Source organism: Xenopus tropicalis, chromosome 6, assembly GCF_000004195.4.
Source record: "Xenopus tropicalis strain Nigerian chromosome 6, UCB_Xtro_10.0, whole genome shotgun sequence".
NCBI lineage: Eukaryota > Metazoa > Chordata > Amphibia > Anura > Pipidae > Xenopus > Xenopus tropicalis.
Window position 1 is genome coordinate 103,409,660 of NC_030682.2, and position 23,318 is coordinate 103,432,977.

The 23,318-nt window shown below is 44.3% G+C and overlaps 1 protein-coding gene across 6 annotated transcripts in view; it reads right to left on the reverse strand.

Annotated features, from left to right (window-relative positions):
• cep192 (centrosomal protein 192kDa) overlaps positions 1 to 23,318 on the reverse strand; it is an 84,390-nt gene that overhangs the window by 40,617 nt on the left and 20,455 nt on the right. For 4 of the 6 annotated variants that reach the window (XM_012965372.3, XM_031903899.1, XM_004915254.4 and 1 more), the window contains exons 12-21: positions 22,801 to 22,893; positions 22,353 to 22,716; positions 21,342 to 21,497; positions 12,879 to 12,943; positions 12,107 to 12,307; positions 11,470 to 11,599; positions 7,272 to 7,402; positions 5,240 to 6,200; positions 4,988 to 5,120; positions 4,317 to 4,476 (exon numbers count right to left, since the gene is read on the reverse strand). In XM_012965372.3, coding sequence (XP_012820826.2) covers positions 4,317 to 4,476; positions 4,988 to 5,120; positions 5,240 to 6,200; positions 7,272 to 7,402; positions 11,470 to 11,599; positions 12,107 to 12,307; positions 12,879 to 12,943; positions 21,342 to 21,497; positions 22,353 to 22,716; positions 22,801 to 22,893 — 2,394 coding nt within the window. The remainder of the gene's footprint in view (positions 1 to 4,316; positions 4,477 to 4,987; positions 5,121 to 5,239; positions 6,201 to 7,271; positions 7,403 to 11,469; positions 11,600 to 12,106; positions 12,308 to 12,878; positions 12,944 to 21,341; positions 21,498 to 22,352; positions 22,717 to 22,800; positions 22,894 to 23,318) is intronic. The other 2 variants (XM_004915255.4, XM_018095033.2) reach the window with 2 other exon arrangements.

Here is a 23,318-nt window from a genome sequence, read left to right on the forward strand (position 1 = left end):
CTTAGGGTGACAAGTCTGTTAAAAATCATTTAAAGGGGACCTAAGTTATGGAGATCCAAATTACGAAAAGATCCCTTATCCGGAAAACCCTAGGTCCTGAGCATTCTAAATAACAGGTCCCATACCTGTAGTTTAATATGCCAGTTAAGCAAAATCCCAGTCATAAAATGCATCCATTCTATACAGTGGCTTGCAAAAGTATTCGGCCCCCTTGAACGTTGCCACATTTTGTCACATTACAGCCACAAACATGAATCAATTTTATTGGAATTCCACGTGAAAGACCAATACAAAGTGGTGTACACGTGAGAAGTGGAACGAAAATCATACATGATTCCAAACATTTTTTACAAATAAATAAGTGCAAAGTGGGGTGTGCGTAATTATTCAGCCCCGAGTCAATACTTTGTAGAAGCACCTTTTGCTGCAATTACAGCTGCCAGGCTTTTAGGGTATGTCTCTACCAGCTTTGCACATCTAGAGACTGAAATCCTTGCCCATTCTTCTTTGCAAAACAGCTCCAGCTCAGTCAGATTAGATGGACAGTGTTTGTGAACAGCAGTTTTCAGATCTTGCCACAGATTCTCCATTGGATTTAGATCTGGACGTTGACTGGGCCATTCTAACACAAGGATATGTTTTGTTTTAAACCATTCCATTGTTGCCCTGGCTTTATGTTTAGGGTCGTTGTCCTACTGGAAGGTGAACCTCCGCCCCAGTCTCAAGTCTTTTGCAGACTCCAAGAGGTTTTCTTCCAAGATTGCCCTGTATTTGGCTCCATCCATCTTCCCATCAACTCTGACCAGCTTCCCTGTCCGTGCTAAAGAGAAGCACCCCCAGAGCATGATGCTGCCACCACCACGTGTTCAGAGTGATGTGCAGTGTTAGTTTTCCGCCACACATAGCGTTTTGCATTTTGGCCAAAAAGTTCCATTTTGGTCTCATCTGACCAGAGCACCTTCTTCCACATGTTTGCTGTGTCCCCCACATGGCTTGTGGCAAACTGCAAACGGGACTTCTTATGGTTTTCTGTTAACAATGGCTTTCTTCTTGCCACTCTTCCATAAAGGCCAACTTTGTGCAGTGCACGACTAATAGTTGTCCTATGGACAGATTCCCCCACCTGAGCTGTAGATCTCTGCAGCTCCCCCAGAGTCACCATGGGCCTCTTAGCTGCATTTCTGATCAGCGCTCTCCTTGTTCGGCTTGTGAGTTTACTCCTTCCATTTCTGAATGATCGCTTGAACAGTGCTCCGTGGGATGTTCAAGGCTTTGGAAATGTTTTTGTAGCCTAAGCCTGCATTAAATTTCTCAATAACTTTATCCCTGACCTGTCTGGTGTGTTCTTTGGACTTCATGGTGTTGTTGCTCCCAATATTCTCTTAGACAACCTCTGAGGCCGTCACAGAGCAGCTGTAGTTGTACTGACATTAGATTACACACAGGTGCACTCTATTTAGTCATTAGCACTCATCAGGCAATGTCTATGGGCAACTGACTGCACTCAGACCAAAGGGGGCTGAATAATTACGCACACCCCATTTTGCAGTTATTTATTTGTAAAAAATGTTTGGAATCATGTATGATTTTCTTTCCACTTCTCACGTGTACACCACTTTGTATTGGTCTTTCACGTGGAATTCCAATAAAATTGATTCATGTTTGTGGCTGTAATGTGACAAAATGTGGCAAAGTTCAAGGGGGCCGAATACTTTTGCAAGCCACTGTATATGGTTTAAAAGAATAAACACTTGCAATAGGAGACACCATTGCTAAAGTATAATTAAGAATAATAAATAAAATACTAAAACTAACTTAGACAGCTTTGCTAAAGCAGAATGACACAGAAATCTTTATTTTATTTTGTATGGATGTAAAAAATGTAAAATATGCCCGATTTACTCTGACACAAAGTGTTCGATATGCCCACTGTAGAAAGTTCTCTCGGGCTTTGATATGTACGGTTAGCATATAAAACTGAAAATAAAGAATATACAAGAAAACAAAAACAGAACACTTGCTAATGATAGATTCCACATACAGTATTTAATCTAATACAGTATTTTATGTAAAGCACCATATGAGGAGCAAGTAATCTGGGGATGTTAAACACTGAAGGTAGCTACTGCGCCTGCAGTAGCAGAGGAGATCTACTGTGGGTGATTAATCTCCCCGAAAAGCCTTTCCATCTGCAATAAAGGGAATCACCGGTGGAAAGGCCTACGCATTGCTTCGGTTTTCCAAAGTCCCGCAAATTTGCCTACAGAAGGAAAAAAACTTTGCGCGACTTTGAAAAACCAAAGCAATGCATAGGCCTTTCCACTGCTAACAAAAACATAAAAATAAGTTAATAACCAAAACTGAAAACCAAAATCAGAAGGCAACTGGAAATGAACGGTTAGGCAACAACACTGCCCTATCATGCAAGCGGGAGGGCTCAAAAGCAGTCCCCAAGAAAAAGTAAGGAGATGGAGTTACATCTGAACCTGAACTGCAGCCAAAAGCTGTCTCTGCCAAGGCAGTCACATGCACTTAATAAAAAGCGAGTAAAGGTGTAAATGAAAGACCATATGGCTGCCTTGCAAAGCTGCTCCACGGAAGTCAGTTCTTTGCTGCCCAGGAAGTGGCCACAGATGTGGCTAAGCGTGCTGTAACCCTGAGGGGGGAAGGCTTGCTGGCAATATGATAAGCCTTGGATATAGTACCCTTGATCCGTGGAAAAGTGTATGGCCAGCTTTTAAGAGCCAGGCCATCAATAAAAACATCAGATAATTCGGGTTGAACACTGGGCCCTAGTTTAACAGATCTGGACAGTTTGTGAGATGCACTGAATCGGTTTTTACAAGGTTGACAAGGTCGGCAAACCAGGCTCTCCTGGGCCAATGTGGAGCTATCAGCAATGTTCATTCCCACTTGATCCTCTTGAGGATTCTGGTGAGAAGATGCGGAAAGGATGGGGGGGAAAACAAGTAAATGAAGGGCCGGGGGGCTGTAAGGGTGTCTACCTCTACTGCTGCTGGATCTTTGGGCTGGGACATAAAGCACGGGAGCTCTGTGTTGGCTCTAGAGGCCATGAGGTTCCCCCAGAGGGAGACATGGGTCTGAAAAATCTCCTTAACTTATTAATCACTACCTAGAAAGTCCACCGTTCAATTGTCTACCCCCAGGATGTGAACTGCCGAGATAGAGGGCATGTGCTCCTCTGGCCAGGTGAGAGTTTTTGAGATCTCCTGCATGGTGCCCCTGCTGCATGTGCCACCCTGGTGATTGACATATGCCACAGCCATGGCATTGTCAGTATGAATTCTAAGAGGTTTGCTCTTGAGAAGGTCTGTCCAATGGAGAAGGGTCAGACAGACAGCTTGGAGCTCCAGAACACTGATGGGAAGCGAGGTCTCTGAGGGAATCCATCTGCCCTTGGCTGTCCAGCCCTGGCAAATTGCACACCAGCCCCAAAAGACTGGCGTCTATGGGTGGCTGGGTGCATCTCGCCGACCGGGAGAGAGAACCTGAGGAGTCCAAAGCAGAGTTGACATCCCTGGGTCCTACTGGCTGAAGATTGAGCATTGAAGTGGTCAAGTGCGATATTGGGTAAACAGAACAGTGTCTAACACAAAGAACATCGAGTATGCAAGTCCTAAGGGAATCCCTCAGGAGGAGGCTAAGGACCAGATTCGGACCAAAAGAGTCTGGACCTTGTCTGAACTGGGTGTCAGGGACGATTTTTTGAAGTTAAAGATCCAGCCATGTTGTTGTAATATCTGAATTGCTTTGGTTAGATCCCAGTGGCTCAAGTGGGGAAAGAAAGCCTTGTTGAAAAGGTCAGCAAGCAGCCCAGGCACCAGTGAACAGGCGCCGAGGGAATGCATCCCCGCAGCCTTGTGGCTGCACAAGACACAACCCTCCCCCAATCCCCTTCGCACTCCAGGACTGTTGATAGGGAGAAAGGAAGAGAGAACCTCTGGATGGAAATGAGGAAAAGGGCCCCCCCCCCCCATGAGGCTACCTAGGATTCCAGGATCCCCAGGAGTTCGGTATACCCCATGTACCGTGGAACGGAGCACATGCCCATTTTTAAGGCTCCAGTTTGGGGCCAAATATGAATTCTTACCCCAGAACTGTATAAAAAGAAAGCAAATAAATAAGTCAATAAATAAAATAAAGAATAAAAATCCCCAGTGGGAAAATGTGCGTCATTCTCCCATAAGGACACTCCCTGGAGGTAATGTTGACGCTCCAGTGCCTGTGTCCCCCTGAAATTCTAAAAAAAAAAAAAAAAAAATTATGAAGACAAATGTTACTAGGAAACACCTCACCTGGTTATCTGGACTAACCGTTACATTTTGTACAGTGTTTTCTGTGACAGAGATGTAAGTGAGCCTACTCAAGCTAGGACTGAGACATGAAGACTCTGGAGACAATGCAACATTGTCAACTCTCTGAACAGTTCCAGCAGCACATGGAGAAAGACTTGAACTAAAATGTAAGAAAGAAAAAAAATAAAAAGGATTTAAAAATAAAAAAAAATAAAAAACACACCAAAACAGGCATGCTACTAGACAAGATCATAATGACTGATAAGCATGGAATTAAGAAGCCATGAGATATAAAAGTATGACAATTCTATTGAAGGTTCACCAGTGGCATGGGAAATATATCACCTTATATACTTCAACGCTTTAAAAAATTGAATAACACATTTAAAATAGGAGCTACAGATATAAAAATAAACACAAATGAAACCCCAGTCTCTAAGTATCCACTCTTTAGAAGCACGGTGCTATTCAGCTATAGCTGGATGTTATTGGATTCTTACTGCACATCTATGCTTGTTAACCAACTCTGCTTCCAAAAAACTCTTGCTTTACAATGTGTTTCACCTAAATTTTCTAGATGACCCCCATGATGTATATATAAAGTTAGTTGGCATTCAGCATTAATACTTACAGTAAAAGAAAACACAAATCAGCAGACAGGTATACATTACCTTTGGTCAGATGATATCTTTAGAGAGTCCTGGCTAGGAGAAGAGTGAATTAAAGGGCATGTTGAAGGTCTGAAACTGAACTGCTCATCTTCCAATCCAGGAAGGGCATGATGATCTGGAAAAGCTTTTGCATCTAATTGGATTAAAAAAAAAAAAAAAAAAATCTACATGATTTTGCTGTTGGTGGGTGCTTCAATGCTGTTTTAGCAATTAAAGTACCTGGGGGGAAAAAAAAAAAAAAAAAAAATGTACCTGTAGATTTCACACTTCCATCGTCAGACGGCTGAAAACTGACATGCTTTTGGGATGCCACCGCACAAATCTTTTTAGACTCCTTAGCTCCAGAGTGACATCTTGCAGTAGATAAAAAAGAACCAGAACTTCTGGGTGACTTTGATATTTTTGTGCTGTTTGGAAGTGATTTTATATCGTTTTGTTTTTGCATTCGGTGTGGCACCTGCCCTCCTTCCTTCATTGTACTTGTAAATAGCATTTGTTCTTTACTCTGCAAAATGTTAGGCTTGCAATTAGGTTCGTCTTTTTCTTTGTCTTTGCTGGAATTACCATTGTTCTCTCTACCATTTTCACTAGCTCTGAATGCATTTTGATTTAAATTAGATATTGGACTAGGCTTAATCATTTCAATCTTTGATTCTGAATGAAGAGTTCCAAATGTAGAAGTAAATGTGGAACTGCTCTCCGATCTTATATTGTTTGCCTTGTCACTTGCCATCAGGGGCTGAAGACTTTGGTTTCCTTGACTCTCCGAGTCTGGTCTCCGAAGGTCTTGTTTCTGCAAATCAGTGATGTTGGAATGATCTTTGAAAGAGTCCAGCAAGGTTTGTTTACACCTCAAAGACATGTCCAAAGAAAAATCTGTTAAAGAGTTCAAGGGGCGGTCAGGGTTACTCTCTCGACCATTTACTTTGGTTACTTTTAAATATCGCTCCATATCAATGCTGTCACTAGCATTACTTTTTTCATCAGTGGAAGTTAACATTTGATTATTAACAGATGGCTCTAAAGACACCAGAGGTAGTTTATTAGTCTTATTTTTATTTGAGAGAGCCATTATCATAGCAGCTAACTGTTTAGGGTCAGCACTACAGGAGGCATTTGCAATTGCAGTTGCTATGGTGCTTATGCTAAGTAACATATCAGATGTTTCTTCCGGTTTTTCTTCACAAACATTTACTTTTACAGAACCCAGTTCCTGAAGGATAAACAAAAATTTCAAGTAAATTATCAGTAAGGGTATCAAGAAACACTATGGGGCCTATTTATTATGCTGTGTAAAACTTAAAAAAAAAAAAAAAAAGTGTAAAAATCTGTGTAAAATAAATGGTGAATTTTGCAGTCCAAATGCCAGATTTTACCAGAAAAACACAAACAAAATAAGCCTTTTTTCATGGCAAAGCCTGGTGTATTTTTTTTTTTTTTAAATAGGCCCCTTAATATGCAATTAAATCTTTATTAATATTGCTACCAATCAAACTGACTCATGCACTACAGTCTTTGGAGCACCTCTTATTCTATTTGCTTAGATAGTTACAGTTAATTTGTCTTAAATTAAAAATAAAGTGTATGTACCTCAAGTTCAAGCCGTCCAAAAGGACCCCACTGTACATTTATTATACACATACACAACTCTACAATCGCGTATATAAACTATATATAAAACTACTACACTAAAGACCTACAGTCCAATAGCCTTGGACATTATGCATCCAAGCCGAAAGGCATTGATAAGGTAATTGCTATAATATTTTATTTAAAATTATTCTGATTTAGTAATATCAGGTTTTCCAACAGCAGTATCTGCCTATTTTGCACCAGGGAAATGTAAACATTTGGATAAAAATAGAGCATACTTTATTCATTTACGAGTTTACTAATTTATGCACAGGTGTAAAAAAACAAACAAAAAAAAACAAAAACGTGTAAGCATCGGCAGCTACAAAACAGCTTGTACAAAATGGCACAATTACTTGCTGTACCAAAAATGGCAAAACTGAGCATCATAGCAGTGGTAAAATGTGTGTACATCATTTAATGAATAAAAAAAAAAATGTATTTGCAACAATTTATCTTAATATGGTCATTTTTTAAATAAAAAGGTATAAGATCTATTATCCAGAATGCTGGGGACCTGGGGTTTTCCCACGGACCTTTCTTTACATTACATTTGAGCGAATTTTGTAGGAAATGTATGATAGTGATGTACATTGAAACCTCAAACATACATACAAAACAAATGGTAAATCTATACATAGACTGGGCATACCTCTGATGTAGAGTTAGAATTCTTTAGTTTTGCATTGGCAGCTCTGACTACATCTGCTTTACTTTTAGGTGACCGAACATCAAATGTAGCCGATGCAAGCTTCTGATCATCTGGTAAACATTCAAGGTCTTCTAAGTGAAATAAAGTAAAATAACAGTATATTCAGTATATTAGTTAACTACATGCATGAAAAACACCAAATATGCAATGAACTGTAAACTGTTAAAATTAAAAAAAACAAAACCATGCTTTTGCAAAGCGAGAAGAGACAGAAGAAAAATGCGCTCTCAATTTAAACCTTTAGGCAGGGATGCAATGAGAATGTGACCACACATACATCCATTATCAATATGCTAAGGACAATCACTAACCTAAATTGCCATCCCCTTTGAACAAAACAGGGATGTGTATATTGTGGTCACAACTTCATTGCACCCCTGCCTAAAAGGTTTAAAATTGATTGGTAAACGCAACTTTCCATTTTTGCTACAGTTTATACAGGAGAGGTGGCTATCTTCATGTTTTTGCTCCCATCATTCCCAGTTACAGTCAGGCGATTGCAATAGTGGCCACTAAAAGAGCAACCATTTGGGAGTTTTAACCTTGCAAATCAAGTTGCAGGTTAAAATTTAGTCCCTATGAAAATCACATAATAAAACAGAATTCTTAATGAGTCAGATGCAAGCGAGTGTAGGCACTTTGATTTTGATGCCTGTCCGGTGTGCTTGATGTTCCTTCAAAGTGTAGGACTGACCAGACTTGGGATGATAGTTGGCCAGCTTGAACTTAGGGACAAACAATCCCTTTTTTGTTTAAAGTGGGCATTTTTGTTAGCTTTACGCAAAAAAAATATATGTCTTCCTTCCTACAACAGAGGGAGGAATAGTGCCAACTTTGAAAGTGCTGTGCGGGGGACCTGTAGATCTCGCAATCTAAAGGAAGTGGGCGGGGGGAGGGTAAGATACTTAGAGAACTATACCTCCGAGCTAAAAAAAGCCCCCTCAACTAGCACTGCCTTGACCCCTCCTTCCACCCCCCCCCCCCCCAACTCTTCCTTATTGCATAGTTCATAACTTTTAAAACTGTCCCTATCGCTAACCCCAACCTAAAAGAGCGGAGTAGCACACATCTTCCCTGCAACTGGACAGTCTTCGGGTCTCGCCACCAAAACGGAGACCCTGCTTGCGCAGTTTAAGCAAATCTCCTGCTACCACCAACTGCACAAGCAAGGTTTGTATCGGCGGAGAGACCTGAAGACTGTTCAGTTGCAGGGAAGATGTTGGCCAGGTAGGCATCTGGGCTACTCTGCTCTTTTAGGTTGGGGTTAGCAATAGGGAGGTGGGGGGGGGGTCAAGACAGTGCTAGTTAAGGGGGCTTATATAGTCCGGGGGGTATAGTTCTCCTTTAAGTACACAAAAGTTTTGGCATTAGCCCTCAAGTGCCAAGACAGTTTACATTAAACCTTTTTCACCGATTACACCACGCATCTGGAATGTTCTTACATTTTTCATCAGGGAAACACTATTCTCTAAGCTCTGTAAAAATCATGCAGCAACACAACCTTGACCTATGCACGTGCCCCCCTCCCACTTTTGTTTGTCCGATTACTCTTCCCAATAGATTGTTTGCTTTTAAGCGGAAATATATCCTAACTGTGTAATGAAACATCTAAGCATAGATTTGTTTTTTTACTGTATCGCCCGCGACAAATCTCCCCGAAATACCATCCCACTGGCGAGTATGTAAATCGCTGGTGGGATGGCATACGCGGCTCCGCGAATTCCCCAAAATCGCGGAAGTTGCTTGGAGAGGAAAATTCCGAGATTTCGGGGGAAAACGTGGCGCCGCATTTGCCATCCCACCAGCGATTTACATTTTCGCCGCTGGGATGGCATTTTGGGGAGATTTGTTACGGGCGACTAATCTCCCCGTGTGCCACAGCCCTAAGAGAGGGTGCTCCCTCAGGTAAAGGAGCAACAAGACAAAGGTTTAAGACAAGAGAGAACAGTGGGCGTGGATGATGCGAAATAACAGTGGCTCTGAGCAGAGCAGAGTAGACTTTACAGAGGCAAGTGAAACAATTTAGTGAGGAACAAAGGAGTGAAGTGATTTGAATGTTAGCAGGATTTTGTATACAGGCAAGGGATCACTTATCTGGAAACCCAATATCCAGAAAGCTCCGAATTACAGAAAGCCGGTCTCCCATAGACAACATTTTAAAGGAGAAGGAAAGGCTAATAAAGAGTTAATCCCAAGCTGCAGGCATACCTTCAGTTGTCTCAATAGTGCCCTTAAGTCTCCCCATACTTCATCCCTTCAGAAGATCAGAAGCCAAACAGAGAAAAAAAAAACGCTGAGCTGGGTAGAGAAGATTCCCATAATGCATCGCTCCTCCAAGACTTAGCGACTTGTTACTGCAGGCGGCGCATGCGCAGAGGGCAGAAGCATCCGGTTGCCATGGCGACGCAGCGTCGCCGAGCTCTGTGACAAGCAGGAGGGGGAAGCGGGGGGGGGGGCAGGTGCTGCGAGCGGCGAGGGTTTGTGGCAGGAGCAGGGGTTTGTGGAGCTTGGGGGGGGGGGGGGTTGTGGCAGCAGGAGCGGGGGGGGGGGGGGGGGGGAGCTGCAGAAACTTTGTGACAGTAGCAGGGAGCTGGCTTGTGCTTTTCAGCCCATACAGACACGCTGGACAAGATGGCGGCGCCACTCACTGAAACAAGTATGTAACTTCTAGTATGTGTATCTCTGTAATTCTTTCATTAGGCAAGCCAGGAATATAGCGTTTTTACACAGCAATAGTAGTACTATTTAATAGTGTGCTTAATAGATTTTGCCTTTCCTTCTCCTTTAAATTACCATTTCATGCCCGGAGCAATTAGGCAAACCAGAGCCTTTGAGCGTGTGCAAGGACAACAGCACAGGTACATTTGTTTCTGCCCTAAAGGAAGGAGCACACTTAAAGGAGAATGCCAGTCAAAATTTAAAAAGCATACTGCCCAATAGTCCTCATATTGTTTAGTAAAAACGCCACACTTTTGGCTCACCTAATCAAATATTTACTCAGTCACACTTACTTCACATTTTCTAGAACAGGCAGCCATCTCTAAAAAGGTATTTTCCCTTCCTTTCCCTCCTTGCTTCATACTGCACATGTGTTTCATTCCCTCCCCCCCTCCCCTCTGCCAGATCCGCTTCGGATTGGCTGGTGGGCATGTGTAGCTCAGAACAGGAGACAGGATCAAGTTACACACATGCTCAGAGAATAGGAAGGCTGCCGCTGGCAGCCTACAGGAGGGACATAGATTTCAGTGATGTCACTGTAGTCTTCACACTGCTGTAGGCTGCCAGCACCATATCTCAGAGAAGCAAGCAGGGATCTGGGAATTTAGATATGCAGTACTTAAAAAGAATGCCTTTAGACTTTTAATTTAGATTAACCTTTCATTGTCCTTTAAATCAAATAATTCAGATTTTTTAAATGGATTTCCTTTTTCTCTGTTAAAATAAAACAGTGCTTTGTATTTGATCCCAACTAAGATATAAATAATCCTTATTGGGGTCAGAACAATCCTATTGGGTTTAATTAATGTTTTACTGATTTTTTAGTAGACTTAAAAGGACAAGGAAAGGCTAAGTCACTTGGGGGTACCAAAATGTTAGGCCCCCCCAAGTGACTTTAATCGCTTACCTTGTACCCCGGTCCTGTGCCCGTTAGGTGAAAATTGCACCAGCCCGGGGTACCTGTAGCAAGCGCTTCCTCCTTCCATACTCGCGCTGCCGGCTAATTCCCGGGACAATCGCACGCGCAGTGGTGTGAAAAGCCAACCTTTATAAGTTCGGCTTTTTCACTCTACTGCACATGCGCACGCACGCGAAGCAGGAAGGAGGAAACTATCGCAGCTACCCCGGGCTGGTGCTGTTCTCTCCGAAAAGGGGCACCAGCCCGGGGTAAAAGGTAGGTGATTTAAGTCACTTGGGGGTGCCTAACATTTTGGCACCCCCAAGTGCCAAAAGCCTATCCTTCTCCTTTAAAAGGTATGAAGATCCAAATTATAGAAAGACACCTGTACTGTCATTTGCTTAAAAGGAAACCATGATTTTTTTTTTTTATATTTTAGCTTCTGGTTATGTTCAAATGAGGTTTACAATAGTCACTATTTATTATTGGTGACCACTATTAAGATACTGTAAAAATTAATACCTTTTGTTAATGTGTTGTCATAAAATTTTATGGTGTCCTCAAGTTCAGAGTTTCTGGAAACATCAGATTTTCTCAATAATGCAACAGGTTCTTGTTTCTCTGGAGAAATTATGTGATAACCAAAAGATGGCTATAAAATAAAAACAAAAAAAAACAAAAAGCTCTCATTATAAGCACACCACCAGTTAAAATCCAGAACTCTTCAGCATAGCTATTTTTAGCAGACATGAAGCCATAATAATAATAGACGAGCATGAGTCATCTTAAAGGAGAAGGGAAGGTACAATCACTGAGGGGTGCCAAAGTTGAACCCAAATTACTACCTGCCAGCTGATCCAGAGGAAGGTGAAAAAAAAAGTATAAATTTATATATGGTATGATGGCAGCAACACAAAAGTGCAAAATCCAAGCACTTCATATACAGCTATTTTTGGCATCTTATTTCCAGGTTGTCATAAAACCTTTCCAGTATGTGCATTACATAGTGCAGAGATTATATTTTCAATACAGTAAAATACAATACAGAGTGGAGTGAAAGTTCTACAGTATCCAATTTAACGTCTGCATATAGGCCAATAAAGACAGCAAAGCTGTCAAAGTGCTCTTCTATGACTTCTAGCTTCATTGTTGTAATTACCCGTTTTACATCTTGACCACCACCCAAGCAACCTAATGCCTCGGACCGCTGACCAAAAAATTCTCCAAGCGATAGACGTAAATAGCTTGCATCCTCTAAGGTCTCCGGAGATGTTTTAAGTAATACATTGGTGCTTGTCTGGACTTTCCATGAAGTGTCAGCCATGTTATGAGAACTGCTATCAAAATCCATCTTCTCCTCCTGCAGGTGATAAACAAGAGAGTGTTTATGCCAGTAGATGGGTCTCACAAAGATGTTTAGTCATACTAATGCTAGCCATGTTAGATACTGATGTGCTTTATTTGCATTCTGAAGATTTGAATAATATCTACCTGCAGTAATCATCAAAGCATTTGCATTTGTACTTATATATATATATATATATTTTATTTTTTTTTTTTTTTTAGGGTAATGGCACACAGGACTATATGTTGCCCACAATAAAAATTTACTATCACGGGGCAAGACATTGCTTCCCACCAGCTAAAATGCAAATCGCCAGTGAAAAAAATATCCTTTGGGCTACCTTAAAAATTCGAAGATCCGCATATGTTTCCCTATTGGCAATTTGCAGGTTAGCCAGTGGGAAGAAAACGATGGAAGCTTCTTCAATACAGACAAGCAACTCTGAACATCACAGGATTAAATCTTGCAGCTTGTGGCTGCCTATAATCGTGGTATGAATGAGGGAGAAGAGACAACCTGATATTGGACCTTTTTTTAATAAAACAAAGCAACAGGAAACATACATATACTAGAAAAGAACAATGACCTGCATGAATTTGTGTTCTTCTTCAAATACTTTTTGATCTTCTTGAATCATGGCTAAGGCATCAGCTATATCAACAAAAAGAAAAACAAAATAAGGTAGATATAGACTTTGTTCAACAATGATTTTTTTGTGCCATTTGCCTACTGGAAATAGTAGAGGGCCAGTGACACCAGGAAACAAAATCCTAAAGGTATTTCTATAGATATTCTGTTTCACCAACAGGCCTTAGAGTTCATTAAAAATGTTATCTTTTTGATAGTAAACTTTTTATTGGACAGGGCCTTATTTATGTCTTGCTTCTTGTAAGCAATCTGTATGTTCAATGTAAAACCCATTTACTGTACAGCACTGAAAAATGTTGATGCTTCATAAAACAGTGTAAATAATCTAAGCTTAAAAGGGCAATATACCAACTTTTCAACACAAGTTAAATGTATAGGGCTTGCAGTGAACATAAGTAAAGGCAAAGTAGGTAAGAAAAGGAGATTTTGTGATTACTCACCGTTAAATCCTTTTCTCTTAGGACGTCTGTGGGACACAGGGACCATGGGTATAGTATCTACCAGCAGGAGGCAGGACACTAGAGAGGAAGAAGAGGAAGAAGCCCCTCCTCCCTGATACTATACCCCCCGTCACTTCCTTAGTGAGCCAGTTTTTGTCAACCATATAACGGATTAACAGAATAACAGAATAACACCTAATTATAACGTAAGCAGAATAACCTTTCCAGAAGGACCGCTTCCGGGGGGGAAGCCCTGTGTCCCACAGACGTCCTAAGAGAAAAGGATTTAACGGTGAGTAATCACAAAATCTCCTTTTCTCTTACAGGTGTCTGTGGGACACAGGGACCATGGGGACATACCAAAGCTGTCCCATTAAAGAAGGGTGGGAGAAGCGGGTTTAGGCAACTGCGGCTTGCAGTACCTTTCTCCCGAAATGGGCGTCAGATGCCGCAAAGACCTCAAATCTGTAAAATTTGGTAAAGGAATGGATAGAGGACCATGTAGCGGCCCTGCAGACTTGTTCGGCTGAGGCCCTGTTCCTAAAGGCCCAGGAGGTGCTGATTCCCCGAGTGGAATGGGCTCTAATGTGGAGAGGTGGGGGTCTACCTTTGGCAATGTATGCTCTGCGAATGGCCTCTTTGATCCAACGGGACAGGGTGGCCTTGGAGGCCGGGGAACCTTTCTGTGAGCCGGTTGGCAAGATAAAGAGGGATGAGGACTGACGAATGTCCTGAGTTCGGTGGAGGTAGAATTTGAGCGCCCGGACCGGGTCTAGCGCGTGCAAGGCCACTTCCTTGGGGGAAGATGGCTGAGGGCAGAAGGACGGAATGGTGATGTCCTGGTTGATGTGAAAGGAGGTACCAACCTTAGGCACGAAGGAAGGCACTGTTCTGAGTACTGCTCGGTCCGAGTGGAAAACGAGGTAAGGCTGAAGGTGAGATAAGGCAGAAATCTCAGACACTCTGCGTGCCGAGGAGATGGCCAGCAGAAACACCGTCTTCCAGGTAAGCCACATCAGGGGAATGCTGCCCAGGGGCTCAAAGGGAGGGCCCTGCAGGACAGTAAGGACAAGGTTAAGGTCCCAGGGGGGAACGGGGTCACGGAAGGGGGGGTGGAGCTTCGAGACCCCTTGTAGGAAGGTGGCTATGTCCGGAATAGTAGCCAGACGACGCTGGAAGAGGACCGATAGAGCCGATATCTGTGACTTGAGGGATCCCAGGGAGAGACCCTTGGAAAGCCCCGACTGGAGAAAGGACAAGAGTCGGGGGAGGGAGAAGGCCCGAAAGGGGTGACCAGCATTGTCACACCAATCCTTGAATGTTTTCCAAACGCGGTGGTAGGTCTTGGAGGAGATTGGCCTCCGGGCAGCCATCATGGTGCGGATGACGTCTGGAGAGAACCCTTTGCGCTGGAGTATTAGGGCCTCAAGAGCCAGGCCGTCAAACTGAGGAAGGCTGGGTCCGGGTGACGGATTGGGCCATGAGTCAGAAGGTCGGGGTCCAGGGGGAGGCGCCAGGGATCTGCTCTGCTGAGATGGACCAGATCGGAGAACCAGGCCCTTTTGGGCCAGAAGGGGGCCACTAGGATCACTGGGCCGGACCCGGCCTTGATTTTCCTGATGACTCTGGGCAGGAGGGGAAAAGGAGGAAAGATGTACGCGAGAGGAAAGTCCCAGCTGGTCGTGAGAGCGTCCGCTGTTAAGGCTAGGGGGTCTCTGCACCTGGCCATGAATAGGGGGACCTGTCGGTTCAGGCGAGAGGCCATGAGGTCCACGGTTGGGAGGCCCCATCGTGCGACGATGTCCTGAAAGATCCTTGGGCTGAGGGCCCACTCTCCTGGATCGAGTTGTTGACGACTGAGGTAGTCGGCCTGCCAGTTGTCGAGTCCAGGGATGTAGACAGCTGTCAATCGGGACTCCTGGGTCTCTGCCCAGGTCAGGATAAGACTGACCTCCCTGAGAGCCTGGCGACTTCGGGTTCCGCCCTGGTGATTCAGATAGGCGACAGTGGTTGCGTTGTCGGACTGTACCTTGATGGCTTGGCCCCTTAGGAGATGCTGCCAATGTAGGAGCGCAAGGCGGACTGCCCTGATCTCCAGAATATTGATGGGGAGACGAGCTTCGGTCTTTGACCAGGTCCCCTGGGCCGAGAGGTGGCCCAGGACTGCTCCCCAGCCCGTGAGACTGGCGTCCGTCGTCAGGAGGCGCCAGAGGGGTTCCTGCAGAGAGCGTCCCTTGGCCAGGTGGGATGAGTTGAGCCACCAAGCCAGGGAGGCCTGAGTCTTGGGAAGAATCCGGAACCGTTGGGACAGGCTGGTGCGGGTCCACTGATCCAGAATGTTCCACTGGAGTTCGCGCAGGTGGAACTGCGCAAAGGGCACCGCCTCTATGGAGGACACCATGGATCCTAACACCTGCATCGCAAACCGGATGGACGGGGATGGAGATTGGATCAGACGACGTGTCAGGGCCTGGATTCTGGCAATCTTTTCCGGAGGGAGGAACACTCTCTGTTGTGCCGTGTCGAATATCATGCCCAGGAAGGGCATCCGACGGGAAGGAGTGAGTCGCGACTTCTCCAAGTTGATCTTCCAGCCGAGAGAAGTTAGGGTTGAAGTGACCAGTTTCAGCTGAGATGTCGCTGTGGAGGGAGATGGCGCCTTGAGGAGAAGGTCGTCTAGATAAGGGGTGATAGAGACCCCTTGTGACCTGAGGGAGGCCGCCGCCGCCGCCATGATCTTGGTGAAGATGCGAGGCGCTGAAGTGAGCCCGAATGGGAGGGCTGTAAACTGAAAGTGGAGATTTTGGACGGCAAATCTTAAGTATTTCCAGTGGGGAGGGAAAATGGGGACGTGGAGGTAGGCGTCCTTTATGTCCAAGGCCACGAGGTATTCGTTGTGGCCCATGGCTGCAATCACCGACCTGAGCGATTCCATTTTGAAACGAGAGAAGCGAAGGTGGGTGTTGAGTTTCTTGAGGTCTAGAATAGGCCGAAAGGAGCCGTCTCGCTTTGGGACGAGAAAGAGGTTGGAGTAGAAGCCCCGAAACCTCTCTCCCGGAGGGACTGGTGTGATCACTCTTTCGTCCAAAAGGTCTTGGACAATGGAGAGGAAGGCGGACCGTCTGAGAGGGTCTTGAGACAGTCGGGACATGAAGAACCCGTTTGGCGGGTTGGAGAGAAATTCGAGCCGATAGCCTGAGGACACTACCTTGTGTACCCATGGGTCGGGGGTGAGACGGAGCCAAGCCTCGTGGAAAAAACGAAGTCTGCCTCCTACGGGAGAAGGACTTCCCGCCTGGAGGTAGTCATGCGGAGGGTTTGTCAGCGGGCTTGGGTTGGGGGCGTCTACCCTGCCAGGAGTACCTGGAACGGGTCTGAAACTTCGGCTTTCCTGAAGGATTGTGGAACCTCTCTCCAGTGGCTGTGGAATCCCTGGAGGAGTGAAACTTGGAGCCCTTGGGACGAAAGAAGCGGCCCCTGCGAAAGGAAGGACGGTTCCTGGGCTGAGGGAGGAAGGTGCTCTTTCCTCCTGTAGCCTGGCTGATTATCTTGTCGAGTTCTGGCCCGAAAAGAAGTTTGCCCTTAAAGGGAAGAGTGGTAAGTGATTTCTTGGAGGACATGTCGGCGGACCAAAGTTTGAGCCAAAGCGAGCGGCGTGCCGCTACAGCAAGCGCAGAGGTACGGCTGATGGCCTGTACGGAGTCCAGGGAAGCTTCACAGAGGAATTCGTTAGCATCGCGGATCCTGGATGCTAGGAGAGATAGTTCCTGTCTGGAAGAACCCGAGGAGATGCCCTCGATGAGGGAATCGGACCAGGATTGAACCGCTCGGGAAACCCAGGCAGAAGCCAAAGCCGGGCGAAGACTCTCCCCGGCGGAAGAGAATGTGGCTCTGAGGAAACCTTCCATCTTTTTGTCCATTGGGTCCTTGAAGGAAGAGGAATCCGGAACAGGAAGAGCCGTGTTCTTGGACAGACGGGATACCGGAGCATCCACGGAGGAGGAGTAGACCATTTTTCCAGAGCTTCCTGTGGGAAGGGATAGGAGCGTTGAAAACGCCGAGAGACCTGAAAACGCCTTTCAGGATGGTCCCACTCTGATTGGATGAGGGAATCCAATTGGTCGTGGGAAGGAAAGACGGCAGAAGTCCTCTTCTGGCGCTTGAAAAGAGAGGAAGAGGAGGCCTCAGTAGATTCTGGAGTCTTGAGGTCAAGACAGGATATAACTGACGCAATAAGGGCATCAATGGCCTCGGGCGAAGACTTGCTCATATCGTCCGGATCATCAGGTCCGTCAGAAGAAATCTCTCCCTCACTTAAGGAATTATCATCCCAAGTAGCTGAGGGGTGTAGAGACTCGGAATCACTGTAGTCTTCCAGGCGAGGAAGTGCTTGTCGCTTAAGAGACCTGGCGGGCTGTGGGTCCTCCCTATCTAGTCTGTCTAGTAGTTTGTCAAGACAGGCCGCAAGCTTAGGAATGCCTGAAGAAAGTTGGGCCGCCCATGGAGGCGGGTCCTGGTTGGAGGAAGAGGCCTGCGCCGGAGCATCCAGGGCCGGTGGAGTAGGGTCCCCCCCTGCTATCTCTGTGGAGGGGGGAGAAGGCACGACCGGAGCCAGGGATGGAGTCTCAGCCGGAAGCTTGGAACATGCGGAACAAAGAGGTTCCTTTCTGCCAGATGGGAGACGTTTGCAGCATCTGGCGCATGCTAAGTACTTTACTTTGAGGAACTGGAAGCCCCCCTGGAAAAGGGGCCCTCTGGAATGCCCTCTGCCATGACAGAAACAACAACAACAACAACACTGTGCAGTTCTTAACAAAACAGTCAGCAGGAATTGAGCAAAAAGACAGGAAGGCTTTAATGCAATAGGCAATAGGAAAGTGAATTTTCACCTTTTCACTTTTTTTTTTTTTTTTTTTTTTTGTGTCAGACAGAGAATAATATATATATCTCTCTAGAATTTCCCAACAGGGAACATAGCCTCACAGTGCCCAGCAGTTAATACAGACATCCAGCCCAGAAGGGTTAACCCCTGATAGGAAAAAACCCTGTACCGTTCCAGCCCTGCCCTGCCTGTTCCTGAGTTCTCCCCAGTAGTGCCCACTCCTGCCAGCAATACTTCCCTGTGTCCAGAGAGAGGAAGGAAACCACCCCTGAAGAAACGCTGAAGAGGTGACCGATCAGGATGGAGAGCGGAGGAGAATGGCGCGAAGAACAGCGCGCGAAGTGAAGGCGCACACAAATGGCGCCGCGCTGTGACGTCACGTGGAACGCATGAAGGAGGTGGAACGCATGGCGCTGGAACGCATGGCGGGGAACGCATGGCGGTGGAACGCATGGCGCTGGAACGCAGGGGAGCCGGGGGAGCACCTGGGAGAAAGAAGCGCCGCTTCTAGTGGCAAACAGGGAGGGCTGGAGAGGCAGCTAGGAGCTGACAGACTGACCTGAGACTGGAGCGCTGGAGCACTGGAGGAACAGGACCGGACAGCTTCTGCACTAAAAGGTTAGGCAGGGAAGGTCTGTGTAGCCCGCTCCATAGGAGTCTTACTGGCCCCGGTGCCTGGATCCCACGTAGGGGGAAGCCTGTGGAGGGAACTCTGGAGAGGCCCTATAGGACAACCCCTGGTGCCAGAATTCTGGCCGCAGAAATCAGATTGGAGCTGTGAAGATCCTGTCTCCTGAGGACACTAGAAAAAACTGGCTCACTAAGGAAGTGACGGGGGGTATAGTATCAGGGAGGAGGGGCTTCTTCCTCTTCTTCCTCTCTAGTGTCCTGCCTCCTGCTGGTAGATACTATACCCATGGTCCCTGTGTCCCACAGACACCTGTAAGAGAAATATCTACGATTTGTCATTTCATATACTAATGGTGGGCATACATATCTTTCACCAATAAGCCCACCATGAGGTGGGTGATATTAGATTGATCCAATAATATTGACAGGATGCAAACAGTCAAGATGAGGACCACATCAACAGGCTCCTTGCCTCAAACAGGACTTTTAAACATTCCCTAATGACATCTGGACGATTTTTTGCCAGATATCAGTCAGGCGGGCCCACCTAAGGGTCCCTACATGGGCCAATAAGCTACCTGTGTATGGCCACTTCAACCCAACGTGCTCTAACTACCCGCTTCCTTCTGGAGCCACTGTTTGCAAATGCAACATAAGTAGGAAGTAAGTTAACATACAAATAAGCCATTTCTAGACAGGCAGTTTTCTGTTCTATGCTCTTTCCTGCTCCCCCCTCCATCAGGAATGCTAAGAACTCACTCCGCCAACCTTAGGAATGTGGATCTGAGCCAATCAGCATGAAGCTGACTCAGTCTTACAAACTGAGCATGTTGACTTGGTCTGCATGTCTGTGCAGGAGCAAGGCATTATGGGAACTTTCTTTACACAGCTCAGCGTTTTTTCTTCCTGTTTGGCTTCAGATTTTCTGAACAGGTGAAATATGGGGAGACTTAAGGGCACTATTGAGACAACTGAAGGTGTGCCTGCAGTTTGAGGCTCTTTACTAGCCTTTTCTTCTCCTTTAACACAGACTGGTGGTGTTTGTTTTGAAAAAATGGTTAGGTTAGATATACCTATTTATCTAGTTTGGAAAATGTAGGTATCATTGTATAAAGATTAACACACTGAGAAACTGTGCTTAGCACAAGAGAATACATGGCTTACAAACACAAGTGCAGCTTGTAATTTTGAGCACTTTTTTCAACCCACAACGCAGTTTCCCATTTCACCAGCATAATTGCTGTCTCAAACCGACATCTAGGCCCTGTTCTTTCAGTGCAAGCTACTTTCACACATTTACAGAAGGAGAGGCATTTTATTGGCAACAAAACAGCCATTGAAGCTCTGCTGGTAGCGTGAAAATGTGTGTTGTGGTCGTAAAAAAAAAAAACAAAACAACCACCACAACATTTGTGGTTGTGATCCAAAAGTTACTCAATTTTCCTATCCGAATGATCGTAAACGGCGCAAAGCCTTTCTGACTTTGAAACTTCAATGCATGATTTTGGAAGCCTTCCACAGGACTCAATGGCACTCTGCAGCTCCAACCTGGCCCAAGGAAAGTCACGATATCGAAGCTTGAATGAATTCCGAAATGTTTGTATTCGTTGTGATTTTGTTGCGCAAATTGACGCAAACCACGAAAAAGTTGCACAAATTAACATTAATATTGCGGAAATAACAGTTCTAAAAATTAGAAAAAAATACACATTTCTCATTCGTACTCATTCAGACTTTAATGAATGGGCCCCTAAGTGTTTATGGCTGTATTTATATAGACCTTTCAAAAAAGCTTAGTTTTTACTTTTCCTTCTCCTTTAACCCTACACCCCCAGGGTTCCCCTGCATCAAAAGGTGGGATAGAAGAGGCACCAAGCGTAACTTTGCAGAACTGCAAGGAGTGGATCCAGACAGAAGTACCTTTATACCGTTCCCTGTAAAGCACTTACACTATACGTGCTGGCAGAAGGCAGCTGTATCTGCCAAGCACCTACAGTGTCTCTCCCAGAAATTTATATAAACAAAGCTGCTTTGTAGTCATTCAAAGGAGAAAAGGCTTGTAACAAGTTACATAGCAGATAAAACCCTATTGAATTCCACAGAGCTTATCTGCTATGCAACCTGTGCCTTTTCTCCTTTTTTCCGGCTTGAATGGCTGCCCCCATGGCTACATAGCTTATTTATATAAACTATAGTAGCGCTACTGTAGCAAACACACAACTTTTACCAGTGCAGGGTACCAGTACATTATATTTTATTTAAAACACTTTCATTTTTGGTGTTATTGTTCCTTCAAATAAAATAAAATGTGCAGCAGAAATGCATTACTATCCCCATCAACCTAAAAGATGGTGTTGTAAAATGTTATTTTAAATAAAGAGAGTCTAGCTGTATTTGTGTACACAGAGTAATTTGTGTTGGAACATTCTTAAGAAGTGTTGTCACTTACTTCCCACAATGAAATCTTCATCTTTAACTGCACTACATTCAGGCACCATGATGCTTGCACCATGTTCATGATCAAAGGGTTTATAGTACGCAAGATCAGTCACCCACTTTCCTTCCTCATTCTGGTATACAATGCTATGTGGAAGACTGGTACTATCTGAAAAACAAAACCATATATTTCTGCCACAAATGCAGGTTTGCACAGTATAATTGTATCTACTTAATTTTAAACAAGTGCCACCCAACTTATTGCTTAGATTTTTTTTCATTTTTTTTTTTTTTTTTTTTTACATAAAACGGTCGTTGGTATTCCAAAAACTTGGCAAAAATGCAGTTACATAAGCAAGTTACACACAAATGTTACTGTTCTTTTCACCCGAAGCTACAGGCTCAGTTACTAAAACATAGGCTAGTTAAGGATCCAGTTGGCAACCAATTACTCAAAATGCTAATGACCCCAGAGCATTGAGTAAAGGTAGGCCAACTTAAAGTGGCCATAGATTGGTCAATAAAAGATGGCGTTTGGCCTTCATGCCACACGATCAGGCTGATATTTCCCTCCTAGAGATGGACATCTTAGGGAAACAACTGCTTGTTTGATTACCTCACCAAATGAGCAGATATTATAATATAAGGCCAGCTATTGTAGTTTGCGATTAGTTTTATTTTCCCAGATTCAGAAGATTATCAACTTGCAGGATTACAGCATTCTTCCGTTTTTGTACGTTTACAACAGTACTAATCTGCAAAATGGATATAAGCGAGTGACAATTACAACATACAGGTAGGAAAAAAGGTTCCCCCTATTCTAAAATAAGTGGGTTAGAAGTCACGACTACCATATAAAAGTAACGATGCCTCAGGCAAAGTTCTTTTATATAGGCTGTTTAATTCTGAAGGGGGTAGTGTTAAATGAGTTACGTGACATGACTCAAATGACATCAATAAGCACTGCTTACAAGTATATACTTTACAGGTAAATAATGGTTCTTCTTTATTATGAACTATTTACCCGCATCATTTCCAGATGGACCAAAACTCCATGAAAACGGCTGGTCTTGTACTGGTTGCAATGCTGTTGAGTAATCTGGACAATCCTTTTGGTATGATGGAGATAAGTAAGTGTCTGCTATACTGTTAGGGGCTTTTGATGAATCAGTACTAATACGCTGCATCTCTGAAAAGGAGATGGGAGGCACAAATGCTACTTGGTTGGATGAAAACTTTTGACATAAATCAACGCTATCTCGCCCATCGTCTTTGGATAGAGTAGACAACCGTATACTGTTCATACTGTCATTTCGAAAATAAAGAGAATCTAATTTTGGTTCTGCATCCAGGCTTGGCATCATCGCACTGCTGTCCTTAGACTCCTGCTATGCAAAAAACAAAAGACAAATATATCATACTAGTACAAGAAAATGCTCTGACATGCTGTACAAGAAGCTTGTCACACTTACCATATTAAAGTTTCCTTCAGGTGAATTGGAAGTGGTCTTCCCATCTTTCAGTGTTGCACCCTTACCAACTGGATCTATGCGATCTTCCATTTGCTATAAGAAATGGAATTAGTTTTGTTGGCCCTCTAGTGTTTACCAGTCATTGAAACAGATATACAGCCGACATTTGATATCATTTGCTGGCATTTCTCGGATGGTGCTGAGAAATGTATCAGGCATTGTAACAAACAATGGTTTAGCAAGCAATCTTCCAGAGCTTATAATAATATACAATATATAACAAAATAATAATTTGTGATACAGGCAGTGGATCCGTTATCCTGAATGCTTGGGACCTGGATAAGGGGTCTTTCTATAGACTGGATCACCATGATTTAAGTCTACAAAAAAAAATATTAAATAACCTCAATAGGATGGTTTTGCCTTCAATAAGGATTAAATACATATAGGTTGCGATCAAGTACAAGGTAGTGTTTTATCATTACAAAGAAAAAGCAATCATTTTTAAAAAAATTTAG